Source organism: Sceloporus occidentalis, unplaced genomic scaffold (assembly GCF_023333645.1).
Source record: "Sceloporus occidentalis isolate IW3139 unplaced genomic scaffold, rSceOcc1.0.p SCAF_3, whole genome shotgun sequence".
Classification (NCBI taxonomy): Eukaryota; Metazoa; Chordata; class Lepidosauria; order Squamata; family Phrynosomatidae; genus Sceloporus; species Sceloporus occidentalis.
The window spans coordinates 38,187,701-38,206,837 of NW_028316983.1; the positions used below are offsets into that span (position 1 = coordinate 38,187,701).

General features: G+C 38.3%; 1 protein-coding gene across 4 annotated transcripts in view; it reads left to right on the forward strand.

The window, feature by feature from the left end:
- Nucleotides 1–19,137, forward strand: part of NCOA6 (nuclear receptor coactivator 6) — a 59,929-nt gene that overhangs the window by 23,410 nt on the left and 17,382 nt on the right. For 3 of the 4 annotated variants that reach the window (XM_089514058.1, XM_089514057.1, XM_089514059.1), the window contains exons 4-11: nt 675–957; nt 2,670–2,825; nt 4,282–4,404; nt 6,107–6,232; nt 6,932–7,747; nt 9,942–10,088; nt 10,523–11,639; nt 18,860–18,981. In XM_089514058.1, the coding sequence (XP_089370184.1) occupies nt 723–957; nt 2,670–2,825; nt 4,282–4,404; nt 6,107–6,232; nt 6,932–7,747; nt 9,942–10,088; nt 10,523–11,639; nt 18,860–18,981 (2,842 nt within the window). In that variant the 5' untranslated portion in view covers nt 675–722. Of the gene's footprint in view, nt 1–674; nt 973–2,669; nt 2,826–4,281; nt 4,405–6,106; nt 6,233–6,931; nt 7,748–9,941; nt 10,089–10,522; nt 11,640–18,859; nt 18,982–19,137 lie in introns of those variants that run through there. The other variant, XM_089514060.1, reaches the window with a different exon arrangement.

Genomic DNA, 19,137 nt, shown 5'->3' on the forward strand with positions numbered 1-19,137 from the left:
GGCGAAAAAGGGTATTACCTTGATGTTGAACATCAGTGACAGTTTTTTCTCTCCTAGGAAGTTCACTACACGACTGAGAGGGCTAATTGGCTGAGAGGCAACACATGCATATTATGTCTTTATTCTACGGAGTTCAGTGCAGCATACTTGGTTACCCTGCCCCAAATCTTCTAAACTCAGTGGGATAGTTTGGAAAGAAATCATTTTACATGGGGAAAATAACCACAGAGTTTTCATTAGCAGCATCCTGAATTCAGACCACATTGCAGCATCCTGTTATTCCAGAATCATTCAGGGGATAGAATGTCAGCTACCAGGTGCTGAGAAGAGATTTTCTGCTGCCATTTGCAGTTGTGGCAAAAAAGCAACTTTTTGGAAAAAAAAAAAAAAAAGGAAAGCTGCGGTTGCTAGCTCTGTGGACTTGTTAAATACTTTTCATCTCACAAAAAATGTCAAAATGATTCTTTCCAAACATGACACCTTAAATTGATGGTGAATTTGGGGGCTTTTATATTTCAGTCATTACGTTTATATAGACGCAGCATATAAATAGGGAAAAAAATCCTCAAATCTGAACATGTTAAGAACAAAATACAATGTTAACCTGTATTTGTTTAGATGCCTATTTATATAGGTGGTAAACAATATCTTTTAAAATTTCTGTTTTTTCATAGGTTCTTCTTAACACTTGATTAGCTTCTACTGCAGCAAATTACATAGCCATGGTTTGGGGTGATATCCCTAATTTAAAAGATGACTACACTTTGTTATGTTCTTCAACTATGAAAGAACTGGAGATGGATCTTGACTCTGGAGTGGAAGAAGATGACACACAATCTGATATCCTTTCTGGAGACTACACAATCTTCATTGCTTTTAAAGGGAATATTGATGATGATGACTTCAAACAGAAATTGGGCATCATCTTGGACAATGTTCCTGACCTTTTAAACATGGGTACTACTTTCTCTTGTAATTTGAAACTAAGTTTTCTGGAATAAATATTACTTATATGCATGTGAAAATGCAGTGATTATTTTTTCCTGAAGAGTTAAGTTGCTCTTGAGTATTGCAGACTTTACTAGAGTTTCTTTTCGTTAAAAATTGTATAGCTAGTCTAGAGAATATTTAGTATCATCCTTAACAGCAGATTCTGGTTGTTTAATTCATTGTTTTGAATTTTTCCTATTCTTACAATTTAAAACATGCCAAAATGAACCTTACCATATCTGTATGAGTTTTATCTCCAGTTTGAATCTGTTTATTTGAAATTGCAATATTGCTTTTGAGCAAACTTGTTTACAAACATCCCTTTCTGATCTACCATGTATGGTAACTAAGTACAAATCTCAACAAAATAGGAAGAAAGACATTTTTTGTCAGTTATCCCTCCCATTGCCCTAGACTTGATGAATATGTGTGAATTTCCCAAACCTCTAGAGTAGATTTGGCAAGGGGGAACTTCAGGAAAAAGGGGCAGTCTCCTCCAAGTGCTCCCCTTCCCTAATCATCTGGTGGATGTCTTCAGGCAGTAGAATTACAGCTGTTGGGTACTATCAGTAGAAATAAATAGAATTTGTAAAAGTGATTTTGTCAGATAATTTTGATAAATATCTAAATGTCTAATTAACAATTTGTAAGCCACTCTGACAGCCTTTTGACTGAAGAGCGGGGTATAAATAAACAAGTGTTGTTGTTGTTGTTGTTGTTGTTGTTGTTGTTGTTGTTGTTACTGATCTGACTTTCACCAGTGAGTGAAAAGCTTGCGTGGACAGTACTGAAAGCACTAGATTGATTTAGATTATGATCTAATGTTTTCAGTTATGGGCATCCTTTCTGCCATAATGTAGTTGCTTAACCACTTTTGTAGTCACTGGGTAATGTTGTTGTTGTTATTATTATTATTATTAAACTTTATTTCTAAAGCGCTGTAATTATACACAGCGCTGTACAAAGTCAGTAAAATTAAGGAATATATAAAAGCCTGCCCGAGGCGTACACTCTAAAAGTAATAACAATTAGATAGAGGAATAGATAAAATTACAATGTAGGAAGAAAAGACGAATTAAAAAAACATCAGATATAAAAGCAAATCACATCAAACATTATCAGACAGCCAGATGACAATCACAAATTCCCTGAGAATGCTTCAAGATGGTACAGTTTATTGTGTCTCTACTCTGCACAGAGTTTAAAAATATGCTTTTATTTGTTTTCAGTACAGTATTTGAAAAGTGACCTGTTCCTTTTTGCATTGTGATATTAGAAAAGACGGTTGCTGCTTTACTTGTCGCACTCCTTATTACTTTTCCTATTTTGAAGTAAATTGTTTTATCTTTAAATGTGACTTTGTTACACCCTCATTCCACTTGAAAAGTAACAAGCTGCATTCAGCAACATTATTTGTAGCCCTATACTTTCACACTTTGGATCTGAATTAAGACACCAACTGGAATTAATAGTAGAAGCGCACAGTATTCCATGTGGTGTAGCTCACAGTGTATTGACTTCCTTCTGAGAGTCATGTGCTAGTAGTTAACCTACAGGTAAAAAAGTTTTGGTAACAAGCAATGAAAATTGAGAGAATCTTGCTGCCTTACCAGAATAAGCATCCAATACTTTGTAGTAGTTTTGCTAGCTTATTTTCTTTTGGTTTTCTCCTTTATAAGAATCTGACAAATTAAAATTGAGGAAGGTGGAACCCTGGAACAGTGTACGAGTTACTTTCAGTATTCCTCGTGAAGCAGCTGAACGTCTCCGAATGCTGGCTCAGAACAACAACCAGCAGCTTCGAGATCTGGGAATTCTATCAGTTCAGATTGAAGGTAATTGAAACTACTTTTATGATTCTGTCCTGACCCGTAATAAATGTAGTTCAGATTGTTAACAAAATTTAAAAATTCAGGAGCTTCAAACAATAAAACCAAATAATCCTATATTTTATTAGCATCCTGATATCCTGTTTTGGAGTAGATTTACATAATTAGCTTCCCTTCCCCCACTGGTATTTTTTACCACCACCTTCATTGTGAATTCTGGTCACGAAATGGTGAGCTTCCCTGTGACTGCACCATGGTCTTGCTGGTTTTGACCCTCCCTTTCCACTTATTGTGGAATCCACTGAGACCACAGGCCTCTTCTTCCTTCCAGCCAGGAAATATAACCAGGGTACCTGACTGATTAAGTCAATATTAACAAAGAAATATAGGGTGAAAGCTTTACACTAAGCAAAAAGACTACATCAAGCTCATGAGACATATTACTTGGCTGATGAGACATACTCTTTTTCATATGCATCTTAGAAAGATTAGAGAGTTACAGAACCTTCCTATACAAAATATACAGATTTTACCCTGCTGCATCAGGGTATCCATGTTTTCTGTTCTGTTTCATTTGTGGTCTGTTATCTGGTTGTTCATCTATCCTGAGAGCCAGAAATCTAGGCTTTCATCCAGCCTCATTCATTCATTCATTCATTCATTCTCTCTCTCTCATTCTCATTCTTCCTCCCTTCCCCCTTCTCCCACTCTCCAGTTCTCTCTCCTGAAACTCACATATTGGGCTGGTGTCCTTTTTAAAATCTTGGCATCAAAAGTTTCAGACCTTTCTGTACCTTTCTAACTCATTTGAGACAAAGGTTTTCTCTAGTGATCCTATATAATGTTGCTTCCTGACTGGGCGCACAAACCTTTTGTTAACGACACTATGCTAGCAATACATCTTGGTTTTCAAGTCTCCTTGCAGTGAAAGTAATGGTAGGGGTGCCCTTGCCACCAGTGATTTGTGAGCACTCTCTGCTCATAACATGCCCTATTCATTGCTTCAAGGGGGAAAACTGGTGTGCTCAAAGGAATACTCATAGGGACATTGAAATGAACAGGAGAGCATTTACCTACAAGGAAATTCCATGTGCATATTAGAGCATTTATACTCACATGCATTTGCGAGATTCATAGAATCGTAGAATGATAGAGTTGGAAGAGGCCACAAGGGCCATCCAGTCTAACCTCCTGCCATGCAGGAATTCTCAGTCAAAGCATCCCCAACAGATGGCCAGTTTAAAGATGTCCTAAACATCCAGTGTTGAGGTCTCAAATGGCTTTTTACAAGAAAGCCAAGTAGTGTGCAAACTATATCTTATAATAATTTATTTCAAATATATGCTGTTAAAGTTATACATTGTTGTGACACATACATTTTCAAAATGCAACTTTTGTTGCTTCGTTCCTTGTTATATCCAAGTCATATTTATATTGTGCTTCAAATGTTAATGGCTTTCAGGTGAAGGTGCCATCAGTTTGTCATTAGCTCAAAATAGAGGCCAAGATGTGAGGATTAATGGGCCTGTTGGACAAGGTAACACAGTTCGAATGGAGACAGGATTCCCCATGCCAGGAAACCAAGGCAAGTTTAATTGTAGACAATTTATAGTTGTGAAATGAGCAATAGTCTTTTCTATGGTGCTAAATGTTGCCTCACCACTTCACATTTCCTATGACATATTTTGCATTGAGAGATGCTGGGGCGTTTCTGAAGGCAGAACTTAAGCTGGAAAAAGTACAAGAGAAGATGTAGCTGATACCCAGGCTCAAGAATGAGGAAACAGAGAAAACTGTTATAAATTAATAGTGAAATAGAACTAACTATTAGATTGGAAATGCAACCAAGCAATAGTATTTCAGATACCTGTATGTACATGCCAGCTACGGGCTGTGGTGCTGAAACTGAAATCATAAATAAATCAGAGAGTCAATAGATATAGCTAAAGAGGGGAAAAGGTTATAATGGATTATAGAAAAAATGAGTAATAGATAGGATTATATACAGTAGTTAGGTAGTTCTGTGTAGTGTAATTTGGTACATATGAGAAGATGATGTTCTTTGGAAAGTCTGGTCCAGTTGAACCAGCTACAGGACAGCAAGGAGAGGCAAGTGTATGTCCTCCTCCCCAACCCCTCCCTGCTGCTCTGTAACTAGCCCAGCTGAGCCGGCGACAGGGAAAGAGAGGCAAGCATGCACGCTCCCCTCTCTGCCACTCTGTAACTGAGGGGAGGGGATATTCACGAAATGTTTGCATTTGGCAGGGTCCTTCGCCTCTAACCCCCACAAATATGAAGGGACAACTGTGTGTGTGTGTGTGTATGTGTATACACACACACACACACACACACACACCGTATATACTCGTGTACAAGTCGACCTCATGTATAAGTCAAGGGAAGGTTTTAGGATCAAAATCTTGGATTTTGATATGCCCCATGGATAAGTTGAGGACAGAATTTAGGAGACAGATTTTAAGGTTGGCTTCAAAGTGGAAGTGGAGGGGGGGAAAAGAGAAGCTTGGTTTTCAGAGGAAAGGCAAGGAGGAGGAGGAGGAAGAGAAGCAAAGGTTTGGAGATCAGATTGCAAGCGGTCTGAAATGCAAAGAAGTGGCAAGGTTTGGAGATCAGTTTGCAAATGGACGGAAAATGGGGAAATGCAAAGAAGAGGCAAGGTTTGGAGATGAGTTTGCAAACAGAGGGAAAATGGGGAAATGCAAAGAAGAGGCAAGGTTTGGAGATCGGCTTGCAAACGGAGGGAAAATGGGGAAATGCAAAGAGGAGAAAGAAAAGTTTGGAGATAGGATGGAGAAGGGAATCACTCCATGCACACTCACACTGGTGCCTCACAGCTCTTTCAGCAAGCGCTGCAGAGGCATGGAGAGTGGGACGTCAGGGCTATTTTTTAAAGTAGCTTTATGAGCATTATTACTTTTTGTTGTTGTTGTTAACTGTCCTCCAATCAATCTCAAGCCATGGTAACTGTATTGACCCTTGTATAATTCGGCCCCAGATTTTAGGGTCAATATTTGGGCATAAATTTCTCAACTTATAGTTGAGTATATACGATATATTTTCTGGAGAACATATGGCTCTTAGATTTGTTTTTGTAATGTTGCCTTCTGTGTGATCCAGTAGGCTCAAGTCAAATAACAATTCATTATTCTATTAAAATAGGGGTGGAGGATTGCTCTGATAAAGTGTCTTGGTTAGAACAGCTACGTTTCAGTGTAGATGAATGTAATGAGCTACATCTACACACAATAAAAATATGATTAAATTTATAGGTTTAATAAGAATAAACAATCCTGCAACTGTCATGATGCAGCAAAGTGGTAATGTGTCATCCATGATAACAACTACAGCTAACACTGAACTGCAGCCCAGAACACCTCGTCCGACATCTCAGCCAGGTAGTAAACTAATTCTAATTCTGGCTAAACCTAATATTAGTATCTTGGATAAATTGTCTTTGGAGAGGTGTATATTGATGTGACTTCCCCTCCTAGCTTATTATGGGTATGAATCCAGAGGTGCCTTCTCTAAGTAATATGGCAGGCCTGCCACATTCTTTCAGATACCCTTGAAGAGTTTTGGGGATGGTGCAGGAGGGTGAAATGGGGAGGAAGGATCCAGGAAAGCTCCATTGCGTGAGTGGGATTGTAGTCTGGATCCAAACTGCAGTCTAAAGTACATCTTCCAACGTTTTGCTTTCCAGATTTGTTGGACTGTTTCTCTGATTGGGCTAGCATGCTGGTAATGGTGGGAACTGTAGTACAACACATCTCTATAGCATTTGTTTTGGGAAGTCTGGTTTAATACATTTACCAAATCAATTAGCTGTTGTAGACCTCTTCCAGTAATGGAGCCTCTATTTGTCTATCTTCTCATCATCACGCTGAAGTTCCATGAACAGTTACTAAAGAGTGTGTGTGTGAGAGGGGGGGGGGGGGGGAGAGAAGGAAGCAGAAAATACCATGGTTTCTCTGAAAATTAAAAATAGTGGTCCTAGAAAGCCTTTCTGTTGCAATTAGTGGGCCAATTGTACATCAACTGTAGTTTATGTTTCTTTTGCTCTGCATTTCCTTTAATTCTGCATTTTGTTTTCATAGATGGAATGGATCCAGTCTTGTCGGGGCTCACTATTCAACAGCAGAATCATCCATCAGGATCTGTAGTACCTCAGCTCCATTCAGTACAGCAAGTTCCTGTTAACAGGCAAATAAACCCAGCCAGTTTCCAGCAGATGCAGCCACAGCAGCACCAGCAGCCACGCCCTTCTCAACAGCATCAGCAGTCGCAACAGGGTATTCGTCCTTCATTTACAGCCCCAGGTCAAGTTTCAGTTCCTCCCGGTTGGAACCAGGTGGCTGCTGGAACAGTCCAGCCACCTCCATCCCAAGGAAACATGGGCACATTGACAGTTAACCAGGGGTGGAAAAAAGCTCCTTTGCCTGGACAAATGCAGCAACAACTTCAAGTCAGACCATCTTTAGCAACTGTACAAACACCTTCCCACCCTCCACCTCCATATCCTTTTGGAAGCCAACAAACTCCTCAGGCACACACAAACTTTCCTCAGATGAACAACTCTGGGCAATTTACTGCTCCTCAGATAAAAAATCTTCAGGGAGGTCCCTCACGGGTCCCTACACCACTACAACAACCCCACCTGACCAACAAGTCTCCTGCTTCCTCTCCTTCCTCTTTTCAGCAGGGTTCTCCTGCGTCTTCCCCAACAGTTAACCAAGCACAGCAACAAATGGGACCAAGGCCCCCCCAGAATAATACCCTCCCCCAAGGATTTCAACAGCCTGTAAATTCTCCTGGCCGTAATCCAATGGTGCAGCAAGGAAATGTACCTTCTAATTTTATGGTGATGCAACAGCAAAACCAGGGTCCACAGGGTTTACATCCTGGGTTAGGCGGTAAGTAATCCTTTTAATGAACAAATAACTTATTCCCAGTTTTCATGTCAGGCTTATCTGTTGACCTAACCTATTTAATTACATAACTTTTATGTGAATTCACTGATAATTTCAAAGGTATTAAGTTGTAACATAGTGTATGCCTCACATTTTCCAGTGCAAGTTCTGTGTATTTTTATTTATTAAGCTGTTGTTGTAAAAAAAAGATGGATTAAGAAGCAATTCCTCATTTCACATAGGCTTTGAGACAAAATACCATGTTTATCTTAATATACATTTCTGTTACATGCTTGGCCAGTCTTTGTTTTAAATCTTCCAATGATTGAAATACCACTATGCCCTAACCTACTTAGTTTCTGAAATGATTATGTTTGCTGTTGTTTCCTCTGCTATATCTTATCTGTTATAATCAGTTTGTGTTGTATCTTAAATTAATATGATGAACTAATTAACTAACACAGGCCTGCAAAATTGAGGGTTGTAAAACTTTTAAAAAATGTATTCTAGTGTTAAAGGAATTTGGCGTTCAAAACCCAGAAATGACCTCAAATTTGCTCTGTTACTTACAGTTTTTTTTCCAAAACCTTGTTTGATGTGTCAGTGTTGTAATATGTGACTGAATGAAATGACCCTGCTAAGAATTATCCTACAAAGAGTAAGAAAGGGTTAAAGCCTTCTAATAGACTTTCAAAACACTTTAATTCACTGATATGAAACACAGAAATCTATTCCTTTTTTTAAAAAAAGAATCATTTATATAATATTCCACATACAGTATGTAATAAATCACATTAATTATTCATTCTTAATTACCTTATCTGAATCTTATTAATATTAAACTGTGTAATATTAACTAAACCAATAATTAGGAAAAATACATGAAATTATTATTGATATCATCATTATTATTTCTATCTTCTTTTTGACATACTGTATACTATTCATAATTCCACTAAAGTGTAAAACTATTAATTTATCACTAATTAACTTATCTTTATAATCAAGTGCTCCCCATCACCAAAGCCTAATATCTTCATGTTATTATACCCTCCAAAATTGTAGCTCTTCCTGTGGAGGTAAACTACCTTCCTCTTTTACTAGAAACTTTTGTACAAATATCTTCCATATTGCTTCAAAGTCATTCCTCTTCATTATTCCCTTTTTTTTACCTTAATATCACATGTTAATTTATCATTAATTGCCATTTGCCATACTTCTTTATACCAATCTTGTATTTGCAGGTCTCCCTGAACTTTCCATTTTCTTGCTATAATTAATCTTGCTGCTGTTAATAAATTTGTGATTAAATCCTTCATAGTCTGGGTGCAGTTGATCTTATCGTATATAGACAAAAATGCTATTTTTTGCATATTTCTAACTCAGTTTCTGTTATCTTTTGTCTCTTTAAATACTGATTGCCAAAATCTTTTTACAGCTTTACAATGCCACCACATATGAATATAAGTACCAATTTCTTGACAACCCCTCCAACAAAAATCCATTCAGAAGCAATAAAAAGTTTCACTGGAACATCATTGTCTGCACTTAATCAAAGCAGAGTAATAACTGAATTGATAAAAACATAAAATTCATGGAAGGCATCTATGTAGTTTGACATTTTATTATATTTTTTGAATTCAACACCCAAAAATACATTAAAAACAGTTATAATATTGAAAAAGGTTTTTTCATCACAGGACTTTGTAAATATTTCATTTAAACTGAAAACTATTTTCAAATCTTGCTAATCATTTTCATTGAGGCTCTGCCCATTTCTCCCTTCTTTTCTTGACCTGCCTCCCAGATGTGTTATCCTTTTAACTTTCCTCCTTTTTTTTTTCCACTTTTAAATTTATTTATTTATTTTGGGGCTTGAATTTTTCCCAGTGTGGGGCCCAAGGTGGCTCACAGTATGAATTAAAATAAGATACAGTTAAAACAGTCAATAATAAAAGTTAAAAATAATTCAACAAGTAATCATATTTAAAACATTGATTTAAAAGTGCATTAAAATATAAAGTGATGATAAAAATAGACTACAACACACCCCAATTAAAAGACCTTCTTCAGCAAACAGTTAACAAAGGTCTGGGTAGATAGAAAGGTCATAAAGAGAGCCTTTGTTATTACTGTGATGTAGTAATCATTATTCATTAAAATGCCTTTAATAAATATATCTATTTTCTGTGTTCAGGAATGCCCAAGCGTCTGCCACCTGGCTTTCCTTCAGGACAGACAAATCAGAACTTCATGCAAAGTCAGGTGCCTTCTACAGCACCAGGGACATCTGCAAGTACTGGAGCACCCCAATTGCAAACAAGTCAAAGTGTACAACACACAGGTCTGTTGTATTTTGATGGATTACTTGGCTGTTTGCTAAATTATAGAATTTGACTGTATAATAAAATGTTTAGCATATAGGTATTATCAGTAGCAATTTTAGTATATGTAAAAGTTAAACTGTCAGCCTCAAAAGTTTGTTAACTTATCTGGGAGGACAGTATAGAAAATTCCACTTCCATCCATACATTTGTTACATCTTAATTCTGAATGTTCTGATCATGTACGATGGTTAGAAATTTTGTTAGTGCAGTACTATATTAGGAATGGTCAGTGCTTCTGACATACTTTCAGACCTCGGTATCACATATATTGAAATTTGAATGGCATTGTGAATATGAAAGTAGGGGTTTTCTCAACCAGTTTATTAATGTATATGTATTAATACCACTTCAGTTTTCAGTTTTCTAACTTTGAGCTGTATCAATTTTTAAGGTGGTCAAGGAAATGGGCTTTCTCAGAATCAGATGCAAGTACAACATGGCCCATCAAATATGATGCAGAGCAATTTAATGGGACTTCATGGAAATATGAACAATCAGCAGACAGGTACCAGTGGTGTTGCACAGGTTAACATGGGCAACATGCAAGGACAGCCTTCCCAAGGACCACAGTCTCAGTTAATGGGGATACACCAACAGATAGTATCTTCCCAAGGACAGATGGTGAACATGCAACCTCAGGGATCTATAAATCCTCAAAACCAGATGATACTGTCTCGAGCTCAACTCATGTCACAGGGCCAGATGATGGTAGCTCCTCAAAATCAAAATCTTGGTTCATCACAACAAAGAATGACTGCTCCCAAACAGATGCTTCCCCAGCAAAGCCAGCAAATGATGGCAGCACACAATCAAATGATTGGACCCCAAGGCCAGGTATTGCTACAGCAAAATTCAATGATGGAACAGATGATGACCAATCAGATGCAAGGAAATAAACAGCAGTTCAGTTCTCAAAACCAGTCCAATGTTATGACAGGGCCAGCTCAAATAATGAGAGGACCAACTCCCAATATGCAAGGAAACATGGTGCAATTTACAGGACAGATGATGACTCAGCAAGGCCCTGTGAATGGCAATCCTTCTCAGGTTATGGGGATTCAAGGACAAGTTCTGAGACCCACTGGACCTACCCCTCACATGTCTCAGCAGCTGGGTGATGCCACCACTACAACAAACAATGATGTGAACTTGACACAAATGATACCTGATGTTTCCATGCAACAAGGAAACATGGTACCGCCACACTTGCAAGGGATGCAGGGAAACAATACATCAGGGAGTCATTTTGCTGGACATGGACTGGCTTTCAGCACCCCTTTTAGTGGGGCCCAAAATGGAAATCAGATTTCCTGTGGACAAAACCCAGCTTTTCCTGTCAATAAAGATGTCACACTAACTAGTCCGTTGCTGGTAAACTTGCTGCAAAGTGATATATCTGCAGGACATTTTGGTGTGAACAGCAAACAGAATAATCAAAATGTCAATAAACCCAAGAAGAAAAAGCCTCCAAGGAAGAAAAAAAATAATCAACAAGTAGAACAAATTAAGTAGGTTTCACCTTTTTTTCTCCTACACAGTATAATTTGCTGTTTTTAGTGGTTACTTAAATAAGGATTCTAAACGATAAAGCAGCGGGAGTTTTGTAATTTGTCACTTTCATCCCTTGCAGTAGTAAAGAGAAGATTAAAGAACTAGTTTTTCAACAACATGTGTTTCAGTTGGATGTTAAGATTTCAAAAATATAGCTGTGTGAGGGGCGAAGCAGACCGGCAGTTTGGAGCAGCCTCTTGCTACTCCAGCCCCAGCTGGCCCCCAATCAGCTTGGGACCGTGACGACCAGATGGTCCGCTCTGAAAGTAGGCCACTGACACAGTCCAGCCACTGGCAGAAGTGGCTTTTTGCTGCTCCTTTTCAAGCTAGCTATTCCAGTTTGGCGTGAGCCTGGTGCACTCCCTACATGGATTCTGGCTGCTTTTGGGGCATGCGTCATCTGCACGCCCCGCTCCCAGTGCAGCCCAAAGCTAGAGCTTTTTGCCCATCTGCTTCAGTCCTTAGTCTGTAGAATCGTTATGAAAAGAAATTTTGTAGCACCTTTGAAATTAACTGAAATAAATAAGTTGGTAATATGTGCTATCGTAGGTGTGAGCCTACTTGCCTATATGCATTTAGTTAGATGTTGTTAGTGTGCCAAATGCTGTCATTTTTCAGATTTCAAAATACATTCATAGGTTGATGTAGAAGTGAGATTATGACATATGAGCCCCTCAGTAATACTTGATCACTTCGTAGTATTTCTTAACTCGGCCCTCCTCCCCCACTTTAAGTTTCCACATGGTTTCCTTTTCCCCTGGTTTACCAAGAGCTGTTCTTGCAGGTCATAGTGTAGACTTGTGTTGGTAACATCTAATTTCCCTTCTCTTTGACCTCTAAGAGATTGCTAGCCTGATCAGACCTCCTGAGAGCTACAGTGTTAATGGGAAAAGACAAGGCACTGAGTGCTTGCTGACTGCCTGATGATATTTAGAAGCTCATTGATGAGATAAATTACTGTTTCCCTGGTGAGATGTACAGCGCACCAGCACCATACGCGGGCACGCTTTACGCGGCTTGAGCATACGTGCTCAAGCCACGGGGGGGCGGAAGGGGCAGCGTGTCCCATTCAATTGAATGGGCACGCACGCTGTGCGCACCGCCGCACCACCACACACGAGCCCCATTGTTTACAATGGGGCTTGAGCATAGGCGGAATTCGCCTTACGCGGAGGGATCCGGAACGGATCCCCTCATAAGGTGAGGGCCCACTGTATAAAGCAAAATGCCTAAACTGTAACATAAATTATAAATCTTTGTTTTCACAGATGATTTTATAAATTCCCTCCTTATATCCAGCAATGGATTTTTTTTCACATAACCTGAGTAGTGAATTGTAATGATCAAATCAGAGAAAGTATTCCTGTATCAAAATTAATTTTTACATCAACATATTCATTTTGCATAGTGATATATTTTGTATGGCCCTTGGTATAGCATTCATTTTTTGTGCAGTAGTGCAAGATGCCTCCATCTGCTTAGCACCAAGGAATATGTAAGACAGGCTTTACACAATTCACCCGATTTCCACACTTACTCTCCTTTTTCGAATTGTCTAACAATGATTGAGTTTCTCGACTTCCGAAGAAATTAAGAATAATACTTTACTGAAATAGAAACTTGCAAAAATATTTTGATAAAATATGTAATAATTTTTGATAGAAAAATATATCTAATAATGTATGAATATATTATCTAATCTATTATTTTGTCTAATTAGATATTAGTTTCTCCAATAATATAATTAATTACTTTGTGTGTTTGGCTTTACTCTTCATATTATTAGATAAAAGAGATATATTATTTGATAAAATAAAATATATATGCAATGGAATGTAATGGTTTGCTTTCGGTTATAAAAGAATGACAGAAAAACTTTGCTGTCATTAATATTTTGAACTGAATGAAAAACAATGTTAATGTTTTTATAAATAGTTTTGTGCTGGGCAGATGTTTCTTGAAGGAAAGTGAAGAATTTGTAGATTTTTTTTAAGTGTCCTTGACAGACTTTGCAGGGCAAAAGAAAGGTTTTGAGATTTTTGACAGCAGTTAAGTGAAAGAAACAACTTACAATGCAATCTACAGTACCAGTCAGCCTACTCAGAAGTAAGTCCTATTGAATGCAGTAGGTCTCAATCTGAGGAAAGTGTATATAATATATAGAATCATAGAGTTGGAAGAGACAACAAGGGCCATCCAGTCCAACCCCCTGCCATGCAGGAAATCCAAGTCAAAGCATCCCCGACAGATGGCCATCCAGCCTCCATTTGAAGACCTCCAAGGAGGGAGACTCCACTACACTCCGAGGAAGTGTGTTCCACTGTCGAACAGCCCTTACTGTCAGGAAGTTCCTCCTAATGTTGAAGTGGAATCTTTTTTCTTGGAGCTTGCATCCATTGCTCCGGGTCCTAGTCTCTGGAGCAGCAGAAAACAAGCTTGCTCCCTCCTCAGTATGACATCCCGTCAGATATTTAAACAGGGCTATCATATCACCTCTTAACCTTCTTTTCTCCAGGCTAAACATCCCCAGCTCCCTAAGGCGTTCCTCATAGGACATGGTTTCCAGCCCTTTCACCATTTTAGTCGCCCTCCTTTGGACACATGGCTCCAGTTTCTCAATGTCCTTTTTGAATTGTGGTGCCCAGAACTGGACACAATATTCCAGGTGGGGCCTGACCAGAGCAGAATAGAGTATTGTAATACACAGAGCAAAGGAATGTGTTTGTTACAGTGTAATGTTACATGATGTTTTTGCAAACCATTGTTCTGTTCAGCTACCTTTTAAAAAGACCTTTGTGCTTACTGTACGGTTGTCCCTCCACATTTGCAGAATTTACTTATGCAGATTTGATTATTTTAATTACCATATATACCTGACTGTAAGTCAATCTCATATATAAGTCAAGGGCAGGTTTGGGGGCTGAAATTATGGATTTTGATATGACCCGTGGATAAGTCGAGAATAAGACTTAGGGTCATGTAACAAAAGATCCAAAGGATAAAGCAAAGCAAAACAATACCAAAGAACTTGCAGAATTGTGGGAGGCATAATTGTGTTCACACTGAAGGATGGAAGAATGAAAGAGTAGAGGGAGGTCAGTGCTTCCAGGACAGATTATACTCTTATGTTTCACCAGAGGATGGTTTCTCTTTTTATGAGAGTTAAAGTACAGTACTTAGATTGATCTATGGATAAGTTGACTCAGGTTTTTTTTACTAAAATTTTAGGTTTTTTTAACTAAAATTTCTAGACTTATACATGAGTATATACAGTAATATGTTTTCTTTAGAAATATGTTCCCTCTAGTCCTCAAGTACAATTCTGCTGGATGTTGACCATAAAAATCTGCTGGAGAACCTAGAAGTTCCTAGAGAAAACACTTCTCAAGGCATTTGTAGGTCCTCCAACATGATTCTTATGTTCAATGTCTCACAGATGTTGACCATACAGTTGCACTGAAGGACCTAGAGATTCCTAGAGAGGTGTTCCCTTAGGTAATAGAATAGTGTTTGGTTTTTTTATTTGCAGTTTTTCCACATTCACAGGGTTTTTTCATCCTAACCACATTGAATGTGGATGGACCACTGTATCTTGCTGAAACTTTTCAGCAGTCATGTAAAAGAAGCTTGTATTAGCACTGTAGCGTCATAGACAGTCCCACACAAGATACTAGCCTGCAGGACATTTTTATTCGCCTGCTCAGAGGTTAACAGTTTGTATTTATGGGCCAGTTGTAGAAGCAAGGAGGTGACTGCCCCTATCCCTACCCACCCCTGCTAGTGTGGAAATGTAAGGCATTAGAGTCTTAGCAGCTATTGAGAGGGGGGAAAAACTTACCATGTTGACTACCAAAGGAAAATTCTATCCTGGAACAGATCCCCTGCATAAGGCAAGGGCAGACTGTAATTTTAAGTAAATCAGTGAATATGGATAGTAAAGGACAAAGCTTAGACGGTAGCGCAAACGTCCTACTTCAATCACAAATGCAACAAATATTTAATTAAGTTTTGTAAATGTCTCATTACTTCACATCCTAAGAAAATGTATCTAATAGCAAAGCAGTTTGGTAAATTCATAATCAGGGCAAATTAAAAAGCAAGGAAGTTCAAATTGAGCAATTCATCCTTCACATGACCACTATAGTAGTCTTAGTATATGATATGACAAGTAGCAAAGGGAACTGTTGTCATTTTTCACACCTGCCCATCAGTCATGTGAAATTAGTAAGTGTGAATGCCATGCTGCATATACTAAAGGCAAAATCTTAGTATGTAATAATTAGTGCATAACTTAAAAAAAACCAAACCCATTGCTTGTATTTATCATTGAATCATGTAGCCCCTAAAGATCCCCTTGATTGCAGCAAGAGTTTTACTTTATGAGATACATGATGAAACAATACTTGCTCCCAGCAGCCTTTAAGGTAATATGATGCAATAAATTAATATCTCTTGCTTAGCACTGCTTATCTTTGCAGCAGCAGATTCTAGTTATCTAGATTATCGTTGGAACCATGATTTAACTTAGTCTTTTAAACAGTTATATTCAATAGCTTAATGTGGAACTTAATGTGGAGAGGTTTGTTCCATTGATTCTCCCACATTGCTGCACACAATTTAAGGAAGCTGTGCTGCTTATTGAAGTGACTTTTAAACATCTATATTAGGTTACATGGAAAAATTAGGCAAAAGTGTAGTGGGAAGTGGAAGGATCTTTACCTGGTAATATATTATTCCCCCCTCTTTATAATGTGGCAAGCCAACTCTACTTCTTTTGAGGGCCCTTCTGTTTGTTCTGTTGAGTGTGACCCAGGAATTCAGTCCCAAAGACCTCTCTTGATGGCAACGTTTATTACAGCTTAGTTCCAATTATTGTACTAATAAATAATAATAAGTAAAAGTTTTATTTTTATACCGCCCTTCTTGCAATCAGGGCGGTGTACAGCAATAAAACACATCCATACAATCAAAGACAATACAATTAAAATCACAGTAAAAAACATCTCTGGCCAGCATGCCAGTGCTATCAGAGGGGGGAGGCTAACTGGAGCCTATATCTGGGAATGCTTTTCTGAACAAGAAGGTTTTTACTCCCTTCTTGAACTGGGCCAGGGAGGTGGCCGAGCGGAGCTCTTCGGGCAGCGAGTTCCAGAGGGTTGGGGCCGAGATAGTAAAGGTCCTCCTAGAGGTGGAGGCCAATCTTGCCCCTGGAACCCTCAATAGGTGCTGCCCAGATGTTCTGAGTGTGCGGGGCGGATTATATGGGGAGAGGCGGTCCTCTAGGTATCCTGGGCCCAAGCCATGTAGGGCTTTATAGGTTATAACCAACACCTTGCGCCCGGAAGCGAATCGGCAGCCAGTGCAGATCTTTCAGCACAGGTGTTATATGACTGGCCCTGGATATGCCAGTGACCAGTCTGGCTGCTATATTCTGTACCAATTGTAGCTTCCGGGTTAGGTACAAGGGTTGCCCCATGTAGAGCGCGTTGCAGAATAGTGGTAGAATTGTGCTTGTTCGTAGCATTGTATGTGGCAACTCAGGTCATTCTTAATAGGATTCCTTTTTTCTTTTGAAATTATTCCTCAGTGTCTTTCTTTGGCTTGAAGTAGCAGTTTGTGTTGAAGATTTGGAACTAGGCTTGTCTCTGAAATAATAATAATAATAATATTTATTTATTTATTTATTTATTTATTTATTTATTTATTTATATACTGCCTTTCCAAAAAGATCAAAGTGGTTTTCAAAATTACATTAAAATAAATAATACATAAATGATTTAATGAAAAGAAGGAGGGGCTACTGTGTTGTCTTCTGCTACGTGCCAAGGATGCTAAAATAGACAAGGCATACCTCCTTGTGGGGGTTGCTATTAATGCAGATGCTTGGGAAGTGAGGTCAGAGAAAAATGAAACATTTTCTGTATCCTGTTTCATGCTGAACTGTGGAAGCGCTTGGTACAATACATTTAATTCTGTTTCTTAGATATATTTTTCTAAGTATAGAAAATCATATGTTCCATATGAAATATGGAAAATATTCCATAATGAATACTGATGACATCCTTGTGTTGTTTGTTGTTTCTGCAGACTGTTTTGCCTATTGCGAATTCTAAAACAGAATCACAGACTATGGAGGGAGATGGTGACATATAGACAGCTTGTTCTAATACAAATCCACCCAAATTGACCTGATGCTTGTAACATGTGGCATGGGCATGCAAGTCCAGCATCCCTTTTGGCTATATCCAAGGAAATGTGATGAGAGTTTGATGTTAGGCTAAACTTAGCAGCTGACCCAGTGTCAAAATCTTTGCAGAAAAGTTAGTTTTTATTAAAGTGAACAGGAAGCTTAATGGTGTGTAGGGGGGATATTTAGAACTAACCTTTTCCTTGATCAAAAATTGTATGGGTGTTTTCCCCTCTCTAAAATCAAAGCAGATGAATCAAGTTTAATCAGGAAAACGTCAGTTTTGCCCCCTAGGCAGATCTTATCACACTGTTTCAGAAACTTTTGCCATAGCTGTTTTCAAAGAGAAAGTGAAAGCCATGTGAGCCTGTGTCAGTATAAAAGGAAGGGAATTAAGGGGGTAAAGGAATCTTGTGGCATCTTTAAGATTGTTTTTGCATGAGTTTTTGTAGATTTCAATTCACTTCTTCAAATGCATTGGTAGAACTTCACATGAATCTGAAAACTAATTGTGGTAACAATCCAAAGAAAAAACATTGTTGAATACAGTGGGATTTGCTTCTCTGTAAACATACATGGAATTGTGACATAGGATACATTGGTTGAAAATAGGACCCTAGAACAGGCCATGAAGTGAGAGTCGTGGATAACAAAGTGTACTGAACAAAAATTACGGTGAGATGAATTACCATTTTTACTATTTATATAAACCAAGTTTCTTGTGATCTAGGACTAGAAATACTTTGTTCTTACATCGGGTAAATTAGTTTAATGAAAAGTATGGGCAATTACTTGATTGATAATAATGTGTCTGACCAAGAATAATTGTGTTTTGCCCATAATAAGCAGCTGGCCATAATATGGAAGTATGGTGTAAGGAAAATGCACTGCATATAGTATATTTTTCCTGATTGAAAAGGTACATATATAATTTCAGCTGGGTTTTTTCCCCAAAGAATTACATTTATTTATACACATTTCTTTCCTTAGTGCTTCAGAGCCACGCCCAGCAGGTCTAGAAGAAACAGATCAGCAACCACTTCCAGGAGAGCAAAGTGTAAATTTGGATAACATGGGACATAAGCTTTCGGAATTCCCAAGCAGGCCACCAGGTGAAAACCACTGTTTCATGATGCATTTACTTTGTATTTTTAACTGTTCTATTTATTGTGCTTTAGGACTGTTTGCTTTGCTGTTAATTCTGACCCTAAATGTTACCATCATGCTATTTCAAGCAGAACTCATTTAGGCTGCATCATGTCTTCATT